This window comes from Mixophyes fleayi, chromosome 3, assembly GCF_038048845.1.
Source record: "Mixophyes fleayi isolate aMixFle1 chromosome 3, aMixFle1.hap1, whole genome shotgun sequence".
In the NCBI taxonomy this organism is placed as follows: Eukaryota; Metazoa; Chordata; class Amphibia; order Anura; family Limnodynastidae; genus Mixophyes; species Mixophyes fleayi.
Window position 1 is genome coordinate 148244086 of NC_134404.1, and position 23957 is coordinate 148268042.

A 23957-nucleotide genomic window follows, 5' to 3' on the forward strand; every position below is an offset into this window, starting at 1 on the left:
ACACTCCACCCTGTGCATCCTCAGCTCTACTTCAGCAGCTCCATGACAGTTGTGGGCATTAGGACTGAGCGGTTAGTGACGTTACTGCAAGAAGCGAATCGAGTCAGCAGTTGTCACGCTCGATGATTTCGGCGATCCTCGCAGCCTAGCCAGCTATCCCCGGCTGTGGAGCCGCTGTTCCAGCACGTTTTACTGTGTGGTGGGAGATGTCTGCGGCGGAGGAGGACACCGAGCTGAGGGATCTGCTGATCCACACCCTGGAGAATAACGGCGTGCTGAACAAGATCAAGGCGGAGCTGCGGGCCTCGGTCTTCCTGGCGCTCGATGAGCAGGAGCGGGCTGATAACAAGTCCTCACTCATCAACGAAAGTCTCCGGCAGTTTCTCGGCACTAGAGATGGCCGCCTGGTTGTCGGCCTGGTCACTGACTTTCTGCAGCACTTCCACCTGGACTTCACCCTGGCCGTGCTACAGCCAGAAGCCGGCCTGCCCAACACACCTGATGACCGGGCTGTCACTGCCCGGGAGCTGGGGCTGTCAGAGGCGGGGAGGAAGGGTCCCCTCATCCTTGAGCTGCTCAGACACTACCAGCAGAAGGAATCTGCAGTACATGGAGATGAAAGGCCCCGGTCCCTGCTCCAGGAGCTGTCCCCCGGCCACACAGCTGAAGCGCAGGCAAAGTTTGAACTATATGCCCGGGATAAAAATGGCGAACTCGGTAAAGAAGAGTTACTGGCGCTCCTTGCTGATCTCTTCCCCCATATACAGAAGAACACGCTGGACAGATATGTCACCGAGTTGACAGTCGCAGACAATGACTCCAGAAATGATGGTATCGGCTTGCAGGAGTTCCTGGGTATGTATATACGTCTGTCCAATCAGTGCAGAAGTGTGTCAGCCCAGGACTGCTCCGACCTCATACACTCCCAGCACAGGCAGCTGGATGGCCACAGCAGGACTGAGAGCCACAGTGACAGGATCGGCTCATCCTCCACAAACCTCACGGACAACCAGAATGCAGACATTGAGCTGAAGCTGAGTGATGTCCCGTCCGCACATGTGGAAATTGAAGACCCCAAATTGGACGAGGACGACATTGAGGGGGACTCTTTCTTTGATGACCCCATACCAAAGCCAGATAAAACGTATGGATGGAAAAAAGAGACCAGCAAGCCCAATGGGAGTCTTTCAGTCCACACAAGTTTGCTAGCTTTAAAATCAGAGCAGAGCTCCCTATCAGGGGCTCCTAAGTTTAATGATTTAGACAGAGATGCCCAACACAACACCTTAAAGTACCTAAAAACAACTTATGATAAAATGGCTTCTCTGGAAATAGGAGCTGGTAATGAGGATGACTATATTGATGACTTCAATAGCACCAGTCAGCGTTCAGATAAAAGTGAAGTCAGCATTGGAGAAGATCTGGAAGAAGATCTGTCTGTTGATGATCTTACTGGTAGTGACAACAAACTAGAGGACCTAACCTTGGATAATTCCATATCTCATATAAGTGATGTCGCAGACTACCTGGAAGATGTTTCATGAACACTGTGATGCTATCTTGTTTCAAAATATAACTATTTTCTATGGCTTAATTTCATTCTCTTCCTATTTTGTTTGTGTGGGATATTTTTTTAATGTAAATATATAAAAAGTACCTCTAAATAGTAAGTGTTATATGATTCAAGGTGTCATTTCATCCTTACACGAAACATGTTTACAGAACATGTAGTTCTCTTCAGGGAGAACCCTGTACTGTAGTACTAAAAGTGACTGTGAAACGCTTAAAAAGAAATGAAGGGAGAAGTGTGATGTTATTTTTCTTTGATTTATTATTACCTGTGCTGATTTAAATATAGTTTCCCAGAGATGCATTATGTCTCAATATCATGTCCTAGAATTTCACACAATTACTGTTAAATGTTAATACTGCTCATTTAAAATATTGCCACCTGTGAAACACAAAGGGTAAGACCAGGTAACGCACCACTTGCTGGCAAAGGATTATGAATGTAAAGGATATTTTATGTTTTGGGGTTTTTTGAAAGAGAAAAAAATATATATCTATCTCTATATCGGTGGTAGTTAGTGTAATGATACTGACAACACCGACTGGGAAGAGCCTGTCACTGCTAATTTAAGGAGGCACCGGCTGTACATAGCTCTTTACGAAGCCTACAACATTGTACAGCCGGCGCTTCCTTGAATTACCATCTTAACAGTCAGAATGACAGTGGGGAACTTGAAAGTGATGTCATTGTAGCCTGCCAGGATGTTCCTTCATCGGAAGCTATTTCAAGTGTCGTTTTCAACCTCTGTATTATCAGCCTGTTGTGGATTGCACCTTTGGTGTAATCGTGTCAGCCTCTTCATAGTCTGTGTTATCACTATTGTTATAAGGTACCTCACCTGTGTGTGTATGTATGTATGTATGTATGTATGTATGTATACTTATGGGGGGAAAAAGTAGGCAAATTGACCTATAAACCTACACATACCCTTTCTGCTCAGCCTTCACATTTGAATGTTTCTTGCATAATTCACAGGTGTTGATGCTTGGTAAAATACAGTGGAGTTCTATGGGAGCATTTTAAGTACATTTAATACTATGCTGCAGCCAAGCAAGAACAAAATTGTTTGGCTGCTATCAAATTGACCTTAGTCTCTGTGTGTGTGTGTGTGTGTGTGTGTGTATGTATGTTAGTGAATTTAGACTGTAAGCTCTATTGGGGCAGGGACTGATGGGAGTGAGTTCTCTCTACAGTGCTGCAGAATTATTGACGCTATATAAATAAATGATGAATGCTCATGGAATGTGCAAGTCTTAATACTATTAATTTACACTGGAGAGTACACAGAAATAATTTGTTAGGATCTATTTATGGAGTCCAATACATTGTTGTTATCAGGAGGTCGCTCTACATGTTCATTATGACGTAGGAAGAAGCCACCCAGGAGTGAATAATAATCCTTAGCAACTGTTATTTGTGATATTCATATATGTGTACAAAGCTATTTCATCTCTTGGTGGAGGGAGTATTGGTGTACTTTTTAGGACATACAGAGGCAGATTCAATTAGCCTCAATCTTCTGCATTTTTACTATTTATACGGTAAAAAGTAACGCTAACTTTTACTCTCATTTTTATGGGGCACAAGCAAAAGTGAGTGGATATTTCACTAAAAGAAATCGCCATGGAGTGTCTCGCGGCCGTTCTGGGACACTATGCTCCAAATTTTTTATTTTTTTTTACAATTGAATCTGCTCCACAAAGTGCATAATGCACTATGTAAAATCTCCCTTAGGTGAAATATGACTGGTCCTTATTATTATGGTTCAAAACGTAGACCAGGGGCTAGATTTACCAAGCTGCGGGTTTGAAAAAGTGGGGATGTTGCCTATAGCAACCAATCAGATTTTAGCTTTCATTTATTTAGTGCTTTCTACAAAATGACAGCTAGAATTTAATTGGTTGCTATAGGCAACATCCCCACTTTTTCAAACCCGCAGCTTAGTAAATCTAGCCCCAAGCCTTCAATAAAGTACACATTTGGTATGCCTTTTTAATATTAGAAGTTGCATATAGGATATATTCTACATGTTGAATTAATTTTGTGAAAGTAGCTAAGGGAAAAATTATTAAAGTACATTTTTTTTTTTAAAACATGTTTTTCGCCATGTAATGGCCATGAATTGATAAGCTATTTACTGGCCTGTTTTCTCAGAAAGAAAGCCCAATCTGTCATAAAAAAAACAAACTACAAAGCAAAGAAACTCCCCAAAACTATATATAATTTTATTTAGGTAGAGTATAAACAGCTAATCTAGTCCAAGCCAAATCATGGCTTCCTGCAGCATAACCATTGGTATTGGACAATAGCTAAAAGCTTCATCAGTCAATGGCAGGTCAGATGATGAAAGCAGATCTGGCTGCTATGCTTTGTTGCACATTTGCATTTGTCAGTAAATAACTCCCCACTATATACTAGTCTAGGGGTCATCAACTCCAGGCAAGTGTGCCAGACATGGCACACAGATCAATTCTCTCTGGCACACAGTCACTAAAGTAGCCAATGATGGCCGAAATGGAGTTTCGTCCGTCATCGGCTGCTCTAGTGAAGTAGCTTCCAGGTTTCTGGAACGGAAGTTGTATCGCCAAAGGTAAGTATGAGAAACACTATAAATTGAAGGACACATCGATGTGACATGTTATGAATTGGGGGCACATCTATGTGGCAGACTGAATTGAGGGGCACATTTCTAGCATCTGTGTTTTTCACCAAGGCCTTTTTCATCCATACATTTTTGCATAAATGTATTGCCCTTGGATATTGCATGCTACAGCTCTGTGAATAGTATGTAATTTGAGTTGTGTTTTAGTCAAGTGGCAATGAAAATAAACTGCCCTAACTGTGAAATATATATATTCTGCTAGTTAGTTTTTGCTTTTTTTGTCTTTTAGTCTTAAACGATTTCTTGTGATTTTTAAAGAAAAATAATGCAATAGGGAATATATAAATTGCATAGTCAGGGCTATGTGTATGTGTGTTTACTATATATTTTCATTGCAAGCATATTGAAAATGTGACATTGAGGGGGGAATTCAATTCCCCAAGGAGTGCAGCCAGAACGCATTCCACGGCAATGTAACATCACAGATATTTTTCAACACTGTGGAAGGAAATCAGTTGGCCGTGTTACTGCCGAAAGAAACGTGGCCTGCGCTATGTTACAGTTAATATGGTAATTTTAATCCGGATTTCTGCTTGTGACTCAGCTGCAAGCAGAAATCAGCGTTAAACATTACCGTACTAACGGTAATAATGCGCAATATTACTTTAGTGGCGGTAATAGTACACAGGACTCGTTACTTTTGGCAGTAATGCGGCCAATTGAATTCCCCCCTGTGCGCTCCCCTTGAATGCCTCTAAACGTGTGTGGCTGTTATATAAATAGCAAGTTCAGTTAGTGGAGTTTACTTCCATAACTGACTTCTTCAGAAATCATCATATAGGAACAAACATTTATGTTGGGGCTTTTTCTGATGGCTCCATGTTGAGTACAATTATGAATTATTTGTTCTTCTTAAAAATAAATAAATTAACTAATGCATGTTTCTGCTCTGCTGGCAGAGTAATATAGTTTACATGCAAATCGGACAGTACATTAGGTAGAATAGCTGTGTGTGTCCATAGCAGAAGATAATCAATGTCTCTTTGCACCATAACACATCCAGTTCTCTTATTCTGGCAGAGGTAATTGCCACCAAGAATTATACTTAAATAATAGTGACATTTCCTGCAAAGGCCCAAAATGAATTGACAATAATGCCTTTAGCATAATAAGATCCCGTTGTGCTAAGAAGGGTCTAATGTGTGCTACTAAAATATTCAATGGCCGTCTTCTGTCGATAATGACGCTCAGTGCTGATACTTGTACTTTCAGAATTTTGGGAGCAAAATATTGTCTTTAATTCTTCCTGCAGGAATTGTAGAGCGCTTCTTCTGTTTGTACAGCAGAAGATAAATGACGCCCCCCCTCAAATTCTGTAGTAAATCACTGCCAAATTCTGGTTCTGACAATACCTCAATTACATTACTAAAGACTTGTCGCTAGACAATGCCTACTACATTTCTACACCATCTAGGGGAGTGTACTCTGGTTCTGGTACAAAACTGGTCCCTGATGCAGGGGGTCCAGTTAAAGTGAGAGGCCAAGGTTGTTCTAGATGTATCTCCCAGGCAATGGGAGAATGGCTATCACTTTCACTGCTTCCTTCTTCGTCTTCAAGGGTTGTGGGATGAGAGTAAATGGAGGGAAAACATATCCCAAATGGAAGTCCAAGGACATTGGCAAAGCATCATTTCTTCTGCTCTAGATCTTTGTGATAGGCAAGAAAAAACATTCATCTTGGTATTTTGAACCGTTGCAATTAAATCTGTTTGAGAGTAGCCAAACTTCTCTATAAGTATTTGAAAAACCTTGTGCAGTGACCATTTGCTTGACTGAATTTGATAGCGGTTGAGAGACTGCCACTATGTTGCTTCTGCTTGGCTTCATGAAGTGCTAAAGAAGAGATTGTTCTCTCCCCAAGCCATGGTTATTATTATTATCATTTATTTGTTAGGCGCCACAAGGTTTCCGCAGCGCCGTACATAATACAAACAGGAGACCATACAGGGTGACATAGTACAGAGCAAAAAACACAAAGTACCAATACTTTAGTGTCATTTTGATCTGCACATTACTATCTCTAATCTGCTACTTTCGGCTTTGCGATCGATTCCTGCGATCAATAGCTATGGAAGATAAAGTATTAAATGTTCAAAATGACATTGTACGAAAACTGGTTTTGGTCAGTTTCCTTGAGAAGCATGTTTTCAGCTGTTGGGGGAAGGTGATCACACCTTCCCAGAGAAATCCTTTGAATTAGCCTATGATCAGCAGACAACTGGAACATCATTAACCCTGAGCCAATGAAGACCCCTAGACATGATGGTTGTTTACATAGTAACATCACCAGTAGTTTTTTCTTTACTGAAGCTGCATTTAAGCACGATGGCTCATTGTTCTCCCTCTCTGATCCTGACTACAGACAACATGAAATTATCTTGTCCTGGATGAAGTGTAATAGGAGATGTCATGTATTCCGTGTTTTTATACTTTCCTGCTTTATTGTAACATCTTTAATGCGTAATAATGGCTTGCTGTAAATCCTGCTATATTTTACAATTAAATATCTTTGTGTTTTGGAACCACTATAATCGCATTGGACAGTGTTTTATTGGCTTAAATACTATTAAAAAAAAATTCTCGCTTACCAAGATCTGCCAATTCAGTTTTTATTTTTTAAACGGTTGCTCTGAACTCGGAAGTTATGTCTGTTTTGAAAGTGGTTAACAAGAATTGGATAGATCGAAGAGTAACAGGGCCATCGATTTCAATAAACTGGGCGTCATCCTGAAAGGGAGGAGAGCTCTTTTGCGATCCGGTGGTAGTCACTATCACGATGACAGCAGCACAGACATCAAAGACAGCGACATAAAAATAACGAATAACATGACTGCGACAGTGAGTATATATGTAAATACCATAATTTAGATGTACAGCATCTCCAACAGCTCTAATACCCGTCACCTGTAAATTTCGAATACACAAAAGGCGGCGACTGGGAAGGACGTCATTCACACTGCTGACAGTGCGATTGCTGCTTTTAAGGCGGCAATGGGTGGAGCCCCCACCTCTATCATGTATTCTGGCGCGGGTCCACCCATTGCCGCCTGAAAAGCAGCAATCGCACTGTCAGCAGTGAGAATGACGTCCTTCCTAATCGCCTTTTGTTTATTCGAAATTTACAGGTGACTGGTAAAAGAGCTGTCGGAGTTGCTGTACATCTAAATTATCATCATCATCATCATCATTTATTTATATAGCGCCACTAATTCCGCAGCGCTGTACAGAGAACTCATTCACATCAGTCCCTGCCCCATTGGAGCTCACAGTCTAAATTCCCTACTATAGACACACACTCACACACACAGACAGACAGAGAGAGAGGGAGAAACTAGGGTCAATTTTTTTTTTTTTTTTTTTTTTATTGCAGCCAATTAACCTACCAGTATGTTTTTGGAGTGTGGGAGGAAACCGGAGCACCCGGAGGAAACCCACGCAAACACAGGGAGAACATACAAACTCCACACAGATAAGGCCATGGTCGGGAATTGAACTCATGACCCCAATGCTGTGAGGCAGACGTGCTAACCACTACGCCACTGTACATGTAAACTCACTGTCGCAGTCATGTTAATCATTATTTTTATGTTGCTGTCTTTGTTGTTGGTGTTACTGTCATCGGGTATACATAACCCACCCCTGCGATCTGGGTGATGATACCTGTGCTACCTGACGTGGTGTTTTGGAGATTGCATGTGATTGGGTTTGGTGATAGGTTGATGGAGTGGCATTGGAGCCATAGAAATTTACTGGAGGAGCCAATTTGGTCAGTTCCACTTTTTTAGGTGCCATAATGGTATGAAACAGTGTTTTTGTTATGTCAGTAAGTGCTTACAGGCCCCCTGAGGGTCTTTGGATATTCCCAGCTTGCAAAGCGTGTTTTTTATGGCACTGGGCAAAGGTATGTCAATTATAGGTTCAGTGTTAGAAGTAAACTATGCATATCTGAACATAGGGCATTTATTGCCAGTGGAAGATTTTGTGACTTATTGCAGTTGGTTACAACAATGAGTTGCAGCAATTAGTTGGAACAGCCAGAAGGTGGCATTGGAGCATCACATTCAGCAACTTGTGTAATCTGGAGAGGGACTCCTGCTGTTGAAATTTGTTGTATGAGATCAGAAAAGTAAATTGTAAGACTCAAAATCCAGACAGTGAGTGTATGTATTGATATGGTTACAGTACAATGAAAAGAGATGTGTAATGCAGGTCAAATGTGAGCCTTGCATGTGGTAATATACAAAGGAAAGCTCACAGGTCTCAGGGAGCTAATGGCAGATTTATCAGAAGCTATACTAACTTAAACAAGGCTAGATCATAAGGGGTCCAAGGACTCCAAAATACAGATGGGCAGTGCAGCTTCAGCGAGGATGGAAGTTCAGGACCTGTGATGAGGAGCACAGCGTTGCTCCTCTGTGGTTCCCAATATGGCAGGCTGGTCAGGGTATAAACAGCCCAGGAGGCAGGTCAACGTTGTGCAGCAGGTGTGAACTGTGTATGTCCACCAGTGAGTATGATAAAAGTAAGTTCTGTAGGGGCTGTAAAGTGATGCAACAAGATCTGGATATTCCAAAACTTGAGGCCGTGGCTTCACGGACCTGTTGATGGTAATGCATAGCAGTGCCTTGTTCTTGGCTCCCTGTTAGGGCATCAAAATACTTCTTTATATCTTACCCAGGTAGATGTGGGTCAAGTTGGTCTGTTTGAGGAAGGCAAGTCCCAAATAAATCTTGATTTATTTATTTTTGCTGAAAGGAGTCCACTGTAACAACATCTGTTCAGAATGGCCACGCTACCTGTAATATAATTTTAATTGTATGAATTGAAATATCCTTAACACAATATTTTTAAAGAAGTTGTTTCCAAGTAGATAAACTTTCTCAGATGTCCCAAAGGCTAGTTTATTTGAGAAGTAAGGACTAACCACAGGACAGAAGGTCCAGGAATACATTGTAAAGCAGGAAAACCACAAATTACTTGTGTAAGGTGTAGGGTGGCTACATGTGACATTATCACATGACAATGAGCCTGTTGTAATCCTATTGATGTTTACAGTACAGCATAATTAAAATATGATGTATGAAGTGTATAAAAGTTTTAGCTCATGTTTAATAACCATAATGTCTCCTGTTTAAAATTTTGGACTCCTAAGACAATGTTAATCAGTAAATTTATATATGTTTGGAAATTTAATGCTGTAGTAAAGAATGTTTTTCTTCCCAAATTTGTTTCAATTGGGAGATTGTAGATTTTTTTTCTGGAACATCCAAGGAAGGAGGCAGTGTGAGGGGAGTGTCCTGGGATGACTGCAGTATGGAAAGTTGCTGTCTATTTGATAATCTGAAACAAAGCACCTTAAATACCGTTCCAAAGATTCATAAATGTGTTTTTTTCTGACCATTATTTTGAGGATGAAGTGAGAAAGAAAGGGATCTGTCAAAAGGCCTTATGAATTTTTGTTTTACTCATTTTTATTTGTTTTTCAAAATTATAAAAGGGAAAGGGTACAGAAAAAAAAGTTAGAAAGAGGGAGGAAGCGGTATAAGTCTACGGGCATTACTGTTTGCATTTCTTATAATACTTTAGTTCATGCAATATAGTAAACATTTTTGTGGGTTGTAAACATAAGGTTTTTAAAGATTGAGGAGATGTAGAAGCACCCTAAGTGGGATCTGAGAAAGGAGGAAAAATGCTGGCATATTAGTATTGGTATGGTAGGGAGAAAGAAAGATGGGGGGGAGGGGGGGGGCAAAAGCTAATTCTGTGTTCATGTCAAAGCCTTTAGTCCTGGTGTTTCGTTTGTCATGGAACCCTGGCTCCATTGCATTGTTATGGAATGGAGGCAGGGTTTAATCGGTCTTCATGGGAATGAATTGAAAGCCAGGCAAGCAGGCTGGGGGTGTAAACGGGTTGTGACTAACATGCAAAGGGTAGGCATGGAGAGAGTCTGGGGGCCCAGAGCTGAGTCAACACAATGAGACAGGACTCTAACCCTTTGGTTTGGCCACAGCCCAAACAAAAGGGTGACTGCACAACAAGACAGGCTGGTAGTACCACAGACAGCTCTCCAGAGAAGAGAGCAAACATATAAAATATAACATTATGAACTTTTGTAGAATGCTTGCAAAAACAAACGAGAACAAATGTTGCATAAAACTGAAAAAGGTATGGGAATAAAGCCTAGCCTGGTCAGGGGCGCACGCAGGGGGGAAACCCCTCCCCTCCGCTAACGAAGTGCCCCACATAGCCTCGGCTGCTGTATAGTACAGTGCTGCCGAAACGGAGCTGCTGCGCGGACGCATGCGCAGCAGCTCTCTCGCGTTTTTTTTTGTTTTGTTTTTTGGGAAGGGGGGGAAACCCCCCCCTGTCCCCTAAAAATCCTGCGTGCGCCCCTGCTGGTTTACAATGTAAAAAAAGAGACTGTTATCAAACCTAGACTCAAAGTTTTCATCTTTTTTGCAGTGTTTTCTACTGCATTTCATCCTCGTCCCTCTCTTGGGGCCTGATTAATTAAGGAAAGTTAAGCAAGAAGTTAAGTAAGTTTTCTTACTCAGGTTTTCTGGACAAAACCATGTTGCAATGCAAGGGGTGCAAATGAGTTTATTATTTTGCACACAGGGCCCGATCAAGGGTACCAGCCGCCCTAGGCTATTACCGCCGCAGCGCCCCCCCTCCCCTCGCTGCTAGCTGCCTGTCAGGACGGCCACGGGCGCTTCTTACTGTGGTCACGTGAGATGCGGAAGTCCTGATCTCACGTGACCACAGTAAGAAGCTACCGCGGCCGTCCTGACAGGCAGCTAGCAGCGATCGCTGCCAGACTGCCTGTCATGTAGTAGTGACAGTCGGGCCGCCCCCTTTACACCAGGGGCGATCCCGATGATGCAGGCCCCGGCGCTGCCTGAATAAAAAAAATAAAAAAAGGCAGTGAAAAAAAAATTAATCTCCGTGACGCTGCGCCCCCCCAGGCTCCAGCGCCCCAGGCTGCAGCCTGGTCAGCCTATTGGCTGATCAGGCCCTGTTTGCACATAAGGAAAATACTGGCAGTTTTTTCATGTAGCACACAAATACTTGATAGCTTATTTGTACACTGATCTAGGAAAAAAAGCCAGTATATAACTTATGTGCAAAATAACAAAATAAAAAACTAATTTGCACCCCTTGCATTGTAACATAGTTTTCTCCTGGACAAAACTATCATAGCTACATTTTTCTGACTATTGGGATATCATGGAGGAGCGGGGCATCACCAGGGGCTGTAAAAAAAAATAAAAAAAATAAATACATAGGTTTCAGTTTGAAGAGATCAGGGTTAGCACTAAACTAATACCTGCCTATTCAGGAGAAGCCAGGAATTAAAGCACTGTTTCTTTTTTTTTCAGCATGTATCAAACACCAAGAACATTACAGTATTTAAGCTTTCTTAAAGCAAGGCTTTTCTTATTTCCATGGTTGGGTAAGATCCTAGACTGAGTTGCTTCAGGCAGAGCCTGTGGTATCCCTAAACTCTTAAGTCTGTCCTCAGGAAATTACCTCTGTGCAAGACACTTTCATGAGGAGGTGGAATGGGCAGCGCAATCCAGTTGGAAATCTGAGAATGGAGGCTTGGGGAGGCATTGTTGGAGTAGTCCCTTGAGATATTTTGAAAGGGTATCGCCGTCAACTGATTTTGGAATATTTTTTAACCATATATTGTTCTGTTTTGATCCCCTAGTTCAGGCCTGTTCAACCTGTGGCCCTCCAGGTGTTGTGAAACTACAAGTCCCAGCATGCCCTTCCAGCTATCAGCTGGTTGTCCACCAGCAAAGCATGCTGGGGCTTGTAGTTTCACAACACCTGGAGAGCCACAAGTTGGACAGGCCTGCCCTAGTTGGACATTTATTATTTCATTATTTCCAGTTCCTGACACACATCTGTCAACTTCTGTTCTACTGTCGTTTTGTAATTACATATTTCATCAAACATCTTTTTGAATGAGTCTGTGCGAGACCCTAAGTTTCCTTTACATTTGTGGATGATTGCCCACATTTCAGCTTGTATTGTGGTCTAAGGGCTAGATTTACTAAGCTGCGGTTTGAAAAAGTGGGGATGTTGCCTATAGCAACCAATCAGATTCTAGCTTTTATTTATTTAGTACCTTCTACAAAATGACAGCTAGAATCTGATTGGTTGCTATAGGCAACATCCCCACTTTTTCAAACCCGCAGCTTAGTAAATCTAGCCCTAAGTCAATTTCATCAGCTCAGGAGATGAACAAATAATAACTGTTGATTTCTCTGCTTAAGAGTCTGTGATTGGAAAGGTCCTTGATCCAGTTTTTCTTTAAATTTGAAGAAGGATAAGATGTCTGCGTGTGCAGTTTTTATTGGACGGTGAGGCATGTCTCTTTTGCGGCACAGGGATATTGGTGGATGGATTAGATTTCAGTGTATAGCTCGGGCCAATTGTGATGTTGTGTTCTCTCATGTTTTAATTCAGTTGCAAGGCCAAGACCCTTAGGTCATCTAGTTGAATAAGGAATTAGGAAACTGCTCCCTATGCTGCTTGACTGCAGCAACCAGATGGCTATTTTTCTGCTTACAAAATGGCCACCTGCTTTAGGTAACTTTCCACAAAGTAGTGTGGAGACCATACAGATTAATCCCCCAGCACACTGCTGTGGATCAGTAAAGGAGATACTATGCTATTTGTACATAAAATGCAGGAGTCTCATTTGCACACATTTGCATATATAGGTTAAGTCATCCGCATAGCTCCAAACATCCAGAATCCCGAAAGAGCAATAAAACAAGCTTCCCGTCCAGCACAAACGTCGACCGGTTATACCCAAAATCCACCCACAAATGGCCATATTTGGTAAAAACACAACTGCTTTCCCATTAAGCCCCTGTACCTTTTGTTTGTGGGCTGCGCATCGGGACGTCCTGCCAAAATAGGGACAGTTGAGAGGTGTGCACTCGCCACCTCAAGGCGCTTTTGATAAAAGAGTGGACCTGTCACGAGCCGCGGCGGTGCCCAGCCGCCGAGACTCCCCTGCCCGCGTCCCGGCCGTCGCTATGACGACCGGGACGTCACTCTCGGGGCCAACCGGACCGTTGCCGTAGCAACGTCCGGACGCTAAGTAAGTTTAGCGGGGCGTCCCGGCACTATGGGGCAGCCGGGCGCGTGCGCAATATGCTTACAAGCCTGCGGGCTATTTAATTATTTTATCAGTGGCCAGGCAGACTGCTAGGAGAGAGCTAGGCTCTTATTGGTTCACTTCTGTATTTAAGGCAGGGAGGGCTTAGCCGGTTATAGCTTCCAGTTACTGTGTTTCTGCCTGCTGCTGTGTTCCTGTTGTTAGCCTTTTGGATCTCTGTTTGCCCATGTATGACCCCTTGGCCTGGATTTGGACTCTGCTTGTGTTTCCTGTGACCCTGACCTCTGGCGTGTTTACCGTTCTTCCAGTTTGCTCGTGACCTCGACCCCTGGCGTGTTTTCTGACGATTCTTCCCAGCAAGTGACCCCTGACCTCGGCCTGTTCCTTGGATTTGCTATCTGCCATTTCCCTCTGCTCCTGGGTTTCCCGCAGCCAGTGCACACCACACGACCCTCTGTAGTCTGCGGCCAAGTCTGTCCCCACCACTAGGGGCTCCAGCGAACACCAGACTGTCAGAGCAGACTCCGGGTGCTGCTGTACTGGCTGAGGGGTTCCTGACAGGACCTAACTGTAAAAAATTAAAGTCCTCATATTGGGTCATAAATTTTAAATTGAGAGCTAATTTACCCAGAAGTACCCCAGCAAACTCCAAAATGTCAATAAAAGGACCAGCTACTGATACCATACATGCCTCACTGACAGCAAAACAGAAATTGAAGTTGGTCAATGTTGGCCCGAACAGCCGCTAGACTGAGCGGTCCGGGTGCCCGCTGCCCCCCCGGTCCAGCCTGCCCCTGGATGCGCCTGCTTAACAACAGACACATTCCTCAGACACATCCAGCTTGCAAACATCTAAAAAAATTATTTTAACTTCAATAACCTAGCTAATACGGCAGGATCAACTTCCCGTCATGCGTACAAAAATATATTTTTATTTTATCCGGCTGGGATTATGAAAAAAACATGTAGCCCAGGGAAAAATGACTGCACATAGCAGCCCCTGGGGTTCCTGCTAGGGGAATCACTAAGTTAGTAAAACATATATGGCAGACTTGCCAACTCTCCCGGAATATCTGGGAGACTCCTGGATTCTGGGTAACTCTCCCCGACTCCCGGGAGAGTATGGCAACCTCCTGCATGAGCAGAATTGGATCCAAAATGCCGCAATTCTCAGGGAATCGCGGCAGTTAACCCCACCCCCCCCGCTGTAAAATGTTTGCGTCATTGCGCCACAGGGGTGATGCCAAAATTACGCGGTTTTCTGAGCCCCACCCCGCACGCTCACCTCGGCAGCTCCCGGACGCCGACTTCAAGAAGTCGCCAAGAATGATATATATTGGATAGTGGTGCAGCTTTAATGTTAATTAATTCAGCCAAAGTTGGTACAGTAGGAAGATAAATGAGAAAAGCAAAGGCAAATTATGCTCACACTATCATCTTCAATTTATTTCATAGTTGCCTACTCTCCCGGAATTTCCGGGAGACTCACGAATTTCTTGGGAGAGCAGGGCAACCTCCTGGTTCCTAAAATAAATCTAGAATAAAGTGACGGGGTGGGGGACTTATGACGCAAATCAAGTGTCATCTTTGCCACATCCCCTGCTGTAATTGGACAGAAACTGTGATGGACACGCACATTAATCTACTAGTGTGTTTTGTTGGAGGAAACTGGAGCAAGCACGGGGAGTACATACAAACTCCACATAAATAAGGACATGGTCAGGAATCAAACTCATGACACTAGTGCTGAGAGGCAGAAGTGCTAACCACTAAGCCACCATGCTGAATAAAATTGGCAGTTTTATTTTATATTGGGTACACTTGCTTAAGAAATGTAATGTGCGTGAAATTAAATAATAATTCAATACAATAATCATACTTGTATAATTCCTAAATCGTATGTTTGATCTATTGACATTTTAAAATAACTATAAACATTCTGGTATCGAAAATAACTATAGCGCGCCCTTGTGACAACAAACATAACAGCAATAGCTCATTTCCACCAAGTTAATGGCCGCGTCTCCTTTTTTGGCGTCAAGTCTGAGGGTTTGACGTTCTCCCAATCAGTAACTAGAGCATCTCTGTGACAGTGCCCCAAGCTCTGCTATTGGACGTGCATTGGCAGAATAGGTAATTAGACGTCGAATTCCGAACGCTGAATCGGCGATCAGCCCTGTCGTCCTTACTTTCAACCACATCTTGTAGTGTCTTAATGACTTAATCGATCTGTTCACTTGTGCAATTGCTTTGGTCTAGGCTCAGCTTTCATTTCCCGCGTTCAATTTGGCGGCGCGTTAGCAGGAGAGGAGAAGGTAGTGATGTTATTACTGTCTCTGGCTGTAGGGCTGCTCCTAGTCTCATGGCAGCTACAGATGTGTTTATACTGAATCGCTTGCAGTAGTTAGTAGTACAGTTCATGTATAATTCGGAGACGCTGAAGTATTTCATAGCGCTGTACATGAAATGATACACAAGTGCGATATCCCCTGTTGTATTTATGTTCCAGTGATGATTTTGTGGTTGCGCTACCACTTAGCATAAAGATATTACAAATGTGATTCCAATAATAGGAGCCCCTGTGGTTTTATTGTGGGTGGGTTCAATATATAAAATGGGAACGCTTCAAATCTTAGAATAAAACAGCGGCAGCATGTTATAAAAGTTAAATGCAGACCAACTTTTTCAATTAAGTATTTGTCTTTAGTTACAGTAAAGGATATTATGCAACTAACTGTTTTCATGTAATTGCAGGCAATTGATTTTGATTGACTACATCATCATTTGTGTTTGGCAATGGAGTTCAGGAAAAGAGGTGCAAGGCTTAACCCCAGACTAAATGGGGATAGGAAGGGTGAACTTTTTCCTTACAGTCTTCAGTTCTACCAGCTTCCACCTACTGAAAATATTTCTCTCTCAGAGTTTGAGACCTTTGCCATTGAGAGGCTTAAACGTAAGTTGTGATGTCATTATTCGTGCTCTCCAGTGTGTAATTCTGCTGAAGTGCATATATGATTACAGCAACTCGTGCCTTGCTAAATTAAAGCTTTGCAAATGCGATTGTTGTGTTTAAATTTAGAACCGAGTAAAGCTACAAGGCTGCAGTTAGCTTCTTATTTGGCCAGCTGCTTATTCACTTCTTCATGCTCCAGCTTCTTATTCAGGAAAGCTTATTTTTAAAGGATTAAATCAAGTTGGATCACTGATTTCACAACAGATTAACACTAAAGGGTGTCCCTTATACAAACTGCAATAGTATTTAGCCTGACCCAACAGATAGTATTCTGCACAAGGTTTGGAAAATAATGGAAATGGAGAGGGGCTGGTTGGATGCTATAAGCTGGGGTAGTCTCTGGCAGAGGTTAAGACATCCCTACTTGGTAACTAACATTTGGCAGTCTCTCGATTCTTAACTATTTATCCTGTTATTTCACTATTAGATTTTGAGGAATCCTATTTTTTTTTTTTTTTTAGTAAGGTTTACATACGTTTAAAGTTTCTTTTCATTTCCTGACTAAAGGGTGTGTGGGTGCTATTACAGATTGGTGACAGGGTTGTTGAATGCAGAGTATTGTGTTGGAGGATGTCATGTTTCTTTGATGTATCTAATTATTCTCATTGGTGAAGTGATGCAGTAGTTTTTGTGCAGGGATTGTAGGATAATTGGGTTTTATGATAATGTGAAGTGTATAGTCTGTTTTATTTTGGACAAAGTGATATGGGATTTATTTTTGTCATTAATTAAAAAAAATCAACCCTTGCAAAACTACAGCTACATATTCAAAATGATCGAAATGCTATCTGTGCCCACTTCGCCACCTGATTTCATGCCCAAAACAGTGTTAAGCCAGGCAAAGGACAGGTGTTTTTTATGTAACTGATCACCCTGTATTGATTCTCACTATTAAGTTAGTGGCCCAACGGCATTCTACCCTTGCAAAACTACGGCTACTTATTCAAAATGATAAAATATGGTGACTTTGCCCCCTGATTTCATGCCCAAAACCTTGTTGGGTCAGGCTAAATACTATTGCAGTTTGTATAAGGGACACCCTTTAGTGTTAATCTGATGTGAAATCAGTGATCCAACTTGATTTATTCCGTTATAAATAAGCTTTTCCTGGGAACATTTTAGCTAGGAGGCTGGGAGGTACCGGTGTGTTTGAAGGTGTATAAGACCGATGTCAGTGTGCAGTTAGGGTGTCAGGTGTAGATCACACTAACCTGGCAGTCTGATTGCGGTCCTTGTAAGGGAGCCGATCATGTGGTGAGGAGAAAGTGAGAGAGAGAGCGCCTGGTGGGTGCTGTTTGCAATCTCGGGCGGCTGACGGGCAGATCACTTGGTATCCGTATCGGAACGTTATCCTTGTGATGTCTATCCTGTAGACCAGCCTGATGTGAAGCAGGGTGTAGCTGGGGGCTGCAGGGTCTGCAGCGCGTGTTGTGCGGTTCGCCCCAAAACTGGTATTGGGCTGTATACAGGCATTGGAACCGCTGTGGCGCCCAAGACGGGTACCGAAAAGAAGCTCAGCGTGTCGGCAATCCAGTGAGGTGTATTTCAGCTGGCCTAGCCACACCAGAAACAGAATATCTGCACTTTTCAATTCACTGTGGCAGGAGCCGTTGGAGAGTGTGTTCGTCCTTCTTGGCTACCAAGCCACGCCCCCTTAGTGTACTTGTAATGTAAGATCAGTGAAAAGGACTCTGAGCCTGTCGTCGTGGTGCCGCTGGAGGAAACCCTACCAGGACAGGGTCTGTGTGAGCCAGTAACTGTTTTGCTAATCGGTAGTGGTAATATTGCGGGAGGATAAGACTCTAAAAGAGACTGAGATTATTACTTGCTACATACATGCTACCATTTACCCTGGTAGCATCTCGTGGTGTTGTGCTGTCGTAATAAAGCCTCATTTTGGATATATTCTGGTCTACCCAAGTGAGTTGAATCCCACAGAAGGTAACTGCCATCCCAGCTAAGGGTGGGATCCTCACAGCGACCATACACACAGACATTGTCTTTGAGCACCTTCTAATAAAGTAACTGAGGAATGCAGCTTTCTTTTTCTTTCTTTAAAAAAAAATAGGCACTGCTGATATACAATGAGATATGTATCTATAACTTTCAGTCATAGATTTATGTATGCGTTTTGCCTTTTAGTTTTGAAGGCCATAGAGAATCTTGGTGTTAGCTATGTGAAACATACAGATGACTACAATAAAAAGCTGGAGAGTGAACTAAGAAAGCTCAAGTTTCCATTTCATGTAAGTACAAATGTGTGGAACATCTTTTACCACAATAAGTTCCTTCAGTAATACTAGAAGAGGAAAACAGCGCTACATATGTCAGAATATTTTGTTTGATTCAGTCATTTCCTGTAATGTAGATGTTTGTTTGCATATTGTCACTAGAAAATTTCTTCAATATCTCTCTTTTCAGTTTCAATGAGGTTAATATCTAAAATATTTATATTCACAGTACAGAAGGTTAAATATTGTCTTATTGCTTGTGTATAGAGCCCTTTTTAAATATGCAGGGAAATTAATTTGATTAACATAACAAAATATATCCCTAATTGGTAAACAGAATCCTTTAGTATGTCACAACTCTAGAAACATATTTAGGTTTTCATTTCCATTGTTTTCATACAAATGAACCTTTAACTTGATATGTAGCTAGCACATTTCTTGATATATTTATATTAATCTGTTACAAATTAATTGTGTACTCAGCTTCTACAGGATGACCCTTATGACCAACGGAGGAAAGATTACATATCTCACTTTATTCTGCGTCTTGCATACTGCCAATCGTAAGTTAACATTCACTTTTATCACTACACAAATGCTCTTTCTTACTGAGCTCTTTGTTTTATTGTGTACCTGTAAAAACATATTTTTAGTTTAGTGTGTTTAATGCTGTACATCCACTAAAATGTTATTCTAATAGAGAACTAGCAATTCTGTTCTGTTCTGCACTTTGTATGGAGGCAATGTGTTAGAGAATGGACTATCTAGAATCTCTTGGGAATCGGTTTCCTGTGGAATCAGCAGGTTGGTTAAATTTAAGTTGGGAAAAGTAACTAGTGATGGCACAAATCAAAAAATATGACTCTTGCATGATTTGCTCAGTGGAGGCGCATCTTATGGGAAAGCCACCTTTAAGAAAGGTTGGGTACGAATTTCCGACGCTAAAACTGTCGACAGTTAGGCTGTTGACACCAAAATGTCAACAGTCTACCTTTCAACAGACTGTCTACATACTTAAAATGGGACATTGTGATTGTCGACAATAGTAAGGACCTTAAACAAGCATTGCTGGTGGGTCCAGTGACTATGCAGCTGGCACAAAACAGTGATAATAAATAAAAACACTAAAAAAGCTTCATCAGCTATTTATATAGCGACACTAATTCCGCAGCACTGTACAGAGAATTTGCTCACGTCCGTCCCTGCCCCATTGGCGCTTAGTTTAAATTCACACACACACTGGCTCAATTTGATAGCAGCCAATTAACCTACCAGTATGTTTTTGGAGTGTGGGAGGAAACTGTAGCGCCTGGAGGAAACCCACGCATATATGGGGAGAACATACAAATTGCTTGGGCTTGCTGGGACCTCTAGTGCACCAACACAAAATGGTGTCTTACTAAAACATTTTATTACCCCACACCCACTACCCATTTTTTTGTGGACCCCATCTTCCTAGGGAATTCCCATACTGTAATACAATTAGGTGGGACCCTAACATTTTTGTCCAACTGATTTTGCCAGTAACAGCACTAGGGTTTATTTGATTAGGGGTGCTCTTCCAGAACAAGTTTACATGTGTTTTGTGAGTGCGGAAGGAGGGTAGTTTTAAGCATGGGTAGCACTGTGGCTTAGTGGTTAGCACCTCTGCCTCACAGCACTGGGGCCATGTGTTCGATTCCCAACCATGCCCTTGTCTGTGTGAAGTTTGTATGTTCTCTCTGTGTTTGCGGGGGTTACCCCTGGGCGCTTCAGTTTCCTCCCATAATCCTAAAACATAAGAGTAGGTTAATTAGCTGCTTGATTGACCATAGTCTGTCTGTGTATATAGGGAATTTGGACTATAAGATCAATTTGGGCAGGGACTGATGTGGGTTTTCTGTACAATGCTCTGAAATTAGTGGCGTTATATAAATAAACGATGATGATAAATTAGTGATATTGTTGCCTATCGTCACCAATAAAGATTATCCAATGCGTCCACTGTGGTTCCAAAGCACAAAGGTTTTATTAGCAAAGAATTTGAAAGCAAAGTTTAGTATACATAGGCTTGCACTCAAGGACACCAACTCGAGCTTCAATCTGACTTTGGAAACCAGAGCGTTCTGAGGTGAACAATTTATACACCGTACAGTTGGAAAAAAGTGACATCATAAAGATTCACAGTTAAAGTATTAAGGTCTTCATTCATAGGTCTCCCACATGATGTGTATGAATCGAAGTTTCTAGACTTCCAAAAATCTGCTATACGATCACAATGGCCAGGAGGAAAAAGTGGATGCTTGGCAAATTCACTTATATTTTCCATAAGGTCTATCTTACACTGACTAATCTGCATAAGATGGGCAGAGGTGTAACTCTGTATGCTCAAAAATGTAGGTTTCCTAAGGCTACATTCTGGCTTATGGTAATGGAATGGTCCTAGGTAAACACATTTTGGGTCTCTGCTTGGAAATGTTTTCAGAATACCCTTCCTGTAGTTTCATATATTGTGTTCTGGGACCCAATGGAGGAGCTATTTGAAGAGTATGTGGGTCCCAGTATACAATGTAGGAGATACCGGAGGAAGCCTTTAAATATATAGTTAACTTGACATTCCTTGCTAAAGTCATTATAGTATGAAGATGGCTAGCTGCTAACCCCCCACCCCCACGATGGGATAGATTTAGTTAACCATACAATGAGCCATGAGATTTATGTACGCAAAGAGAAACACCAGCAAGAAATATCGCACAATTTTGTGTCATTTGTATAACTAAATTTGCTTAAAGGTCTCTGGATCATGTGGATGAATAAAAAACATATGAGTGAGGCACTTATAAATTTACACTTTGACCACTGGATGCAAATATGAATGTCTCATGCTGGCACACTTCGAGCACTGTGTGTGTGTGTGTGTGTGTACAGTCATGGCCAAAAGCTTTGAGAATGACACAAATATTGTTTTTGTCAGATGTTGCTATGGTATACTGAAGTAAAATTACAAGCATTTCATAAGTCTCAAAGGCTTTTATTGACAACTACCTTAAGTTATGCAGAGAGTCAATATTTGCAGTGTTGACCCTTCTTTTTGAAGACCTTTGCAATACGCCCTGGCATGCTGTCAATCAACTTCTGGGCCACTTACTGACTGATAGCCGCCCATTCTCGCCTAATCAATGCTTTGAGTTCTCAATGGTATTAAGGTCTGGGGAGTTTCCTGGCCATGGACCCAAAATTTCGATGTTTTGATCTCCGAGCCACTTAGTTAATAGTGGAAAAGGCATTGTTTCACCAAACTGTTCTTGGATGGTTGGGAGAAGTTGGTCTTGGAGGATGTTTTGGTACCATTCTTTATTCATGGCTGTGTCCTTAGGCAACATTGTGAATTATCCCACTCCCACTAGTGCAGAGCTTGCTCAGTAAAGGCAGCAGGCAGGTGTGAATGCATCTGCAGGCACATTGAGGCGAAAGCTTTTGGAGGATGGCATGGTGTCAGGAAGGCCAGCAAAGAAGCCACTTCTCTCCAGGAAAAACATCAGCAACAGACTGATATTCTAATAAAGGTACAGTGATTGGACTGCTGAAGACTGGGGTAAAGTAATTTTCTCTGATGAATCCCTTTTCAGATTGTTTGGGGCATCTGGAGAAAGAAAGGTGAGCGCTACCATCAGTCCTGTGTCATGCCAGCAGTGAAGCATCCTGAGACCATTCGTTTGTGGGGTTGCTTCTCAGCCAAGGGAGTGGGCTCACTGACAATTTTGCCTAAGATCACAGCCATGAATAAGGAATGGAATCAAAACATCCTCCAAGAGCAACTTCTCCCAACCGTCCGAGAACAGTCTGGTGATGAACAATGCCTTTTCCAGCATGATGGAGCACCTTGCAATAAGGCAAAAGTGATAACGAAGTGGCTCGGAGAACAAAACATCGAAATTTTAGGTCCATGGCCAGGAAACTCCCCAGACCTTAATTCCATTGGGAACTTGCGGTCAGTCCTCAAGAGGCGTGTGGACAAACTAAAACCCAGAAATTGTGACCAACTCTAAGCACTGAGTAGGCAAGAATGGGCGGCCATCAGTCAGTATGTGGCCCAGAAGTACTTACCCTTGTACTTACCTGCAGACATCTGTTGGAGACATTCTCTGTAGAGAATAATGGGTCCGCTCTGCACTGACAGGCAACATGGCACCAGTCTGATATGTTGCCTGGCTGCCCGTCTCCATCAGATCACTAACCGGCTGAACCGGTTAGCCCCGCCCCACCTATCTGGTAAGTGGAGGGGGGGCAGGTGGTATTCAGTGCGGGCCTGGGCCCCTGTAATTAGTACCTGCTCCTCCACCCTCTCAGCGCCCCTACCTCCAGTGACAGGTGAGCAGTGTTGTAGGAATCCAATATCCGGAGGAGGGAGCATTGTGCCCTGTGACGCTTGATAGCAGGTCACCCTGCTGCCCCCCCCACTGATGACATGAATGACACCTGTGGCACCGACTTGCAGTATGTAATTTGCAGCATGTCCCAATTTAATAAGTTATAGTCAGATCTAACTAAATGTTGTTTAGTGTGCTATAGATCTTCATGTACCATTGCATAATCATAAAGTACTGTATATTAGAATATAACAATGCTTTGCTGTGCCTGGTTATATGTTTAAGTAGATAAGTGATTATTCCCTCTTAAGTTTTAGTCAGATGGATTACTCTGGTTGCTCAACCTATAAGGTTTATGCTAAATCAAAAACCCAGTACTGGCAGGGGTTTTATGAAAATAATCTAATCAAAGTAGTTTGCAACGTTTAAGTTATCGGATACTAAATAAAGGGGTGTGGTACGAAATTCCGACGCTGAAAAGGCAGACACCAATAGAACACACTAAAATTACAATTCCTACAATACAGACATGTTAGTAATACCGACCATAATAAACAGATGCAAGAAAGACAATATAATAAATAATTGCTAAAATGCAGACACAATAAAATGTCGACAGTGTGATTGCTGACACTGAAAATGCCATCGGTGACACTGCCTAAATTAAAGGGGCAATGCAAGCGGGTCCGGCAACAATACAGCAGCAAGACCCGCCGGCTGTATCTTCTATAAAACTAGATAAATTAAAAAAATAAAATGAAAAATGTGAGGTCCCCCCTCTAACCAGTATTAACCCTAGCGTTGTTGGGCTAAGTGCTAGATGCGGCAAAATTGGAGGGAAAAAATGTGGGTACCCCAGATTTCACCATAGCCAGCACTAGGCCAACCAGCCAGGGGATGGGTGGCACTATGGCAGGGGTCCCCCTGCCATAATGACAACTAAGCCCAGGCTGGTCAGCACTGGGCTGAATTTCCTAGGCAGTGGTGTCCGCAACA

At 42.4% G+C, this 23957-nt stretch overlaps 2 protein-coding genes across 6 annotated transcripts in view; both read left to right on the top strand.

Moving 5' to 3' along the window:
• Positions 1–191: 191 nt before the first annotated feature.
• CEP43 (centrosomal protein 43) lies at positions 192–2813 on the top strand. Its single transcript, XM_075202557.1, has one exon. The coding sequence runs from the start codon at positions 207–209 to the stop codon at positions 1542–1544; it is 1338 nt and encodes a 445-aa protein (XP_075058658.1). The 5' UTR covers positions 192–206; the 3' UTR covers positions 1545–2813.
• Positions 2814–15534: 12721 nt separating this feature from the next.
• PRIM2 (DNA primase subunit 2) overlaps positions 15535–23957 on the top strand; it is a 140447-nt gene continuing 132024 nt past the window's right edge. For 2 of the 5 annotated variants that reach the window (XM_075202565.1, XM_075202566.1), the window contains exons 1-4: positions 15535–15683; positions 16123–16321; positions 18524–18627; positions 19096–19175. In XM_075202565.1, coding sequence (XP_075058666.1) covers positions 16165–16321; positions 18524–18627; positions 19096–19175 — 341 coding nt within the window. In that variant the 5' untranslated portion in view covers positions 15535–15683; positions 16123–16164. The other 3 variants (XM_075202562.1, XM_075202563.1, XM_075202564.1) reach the window with 3 other exon arrangements.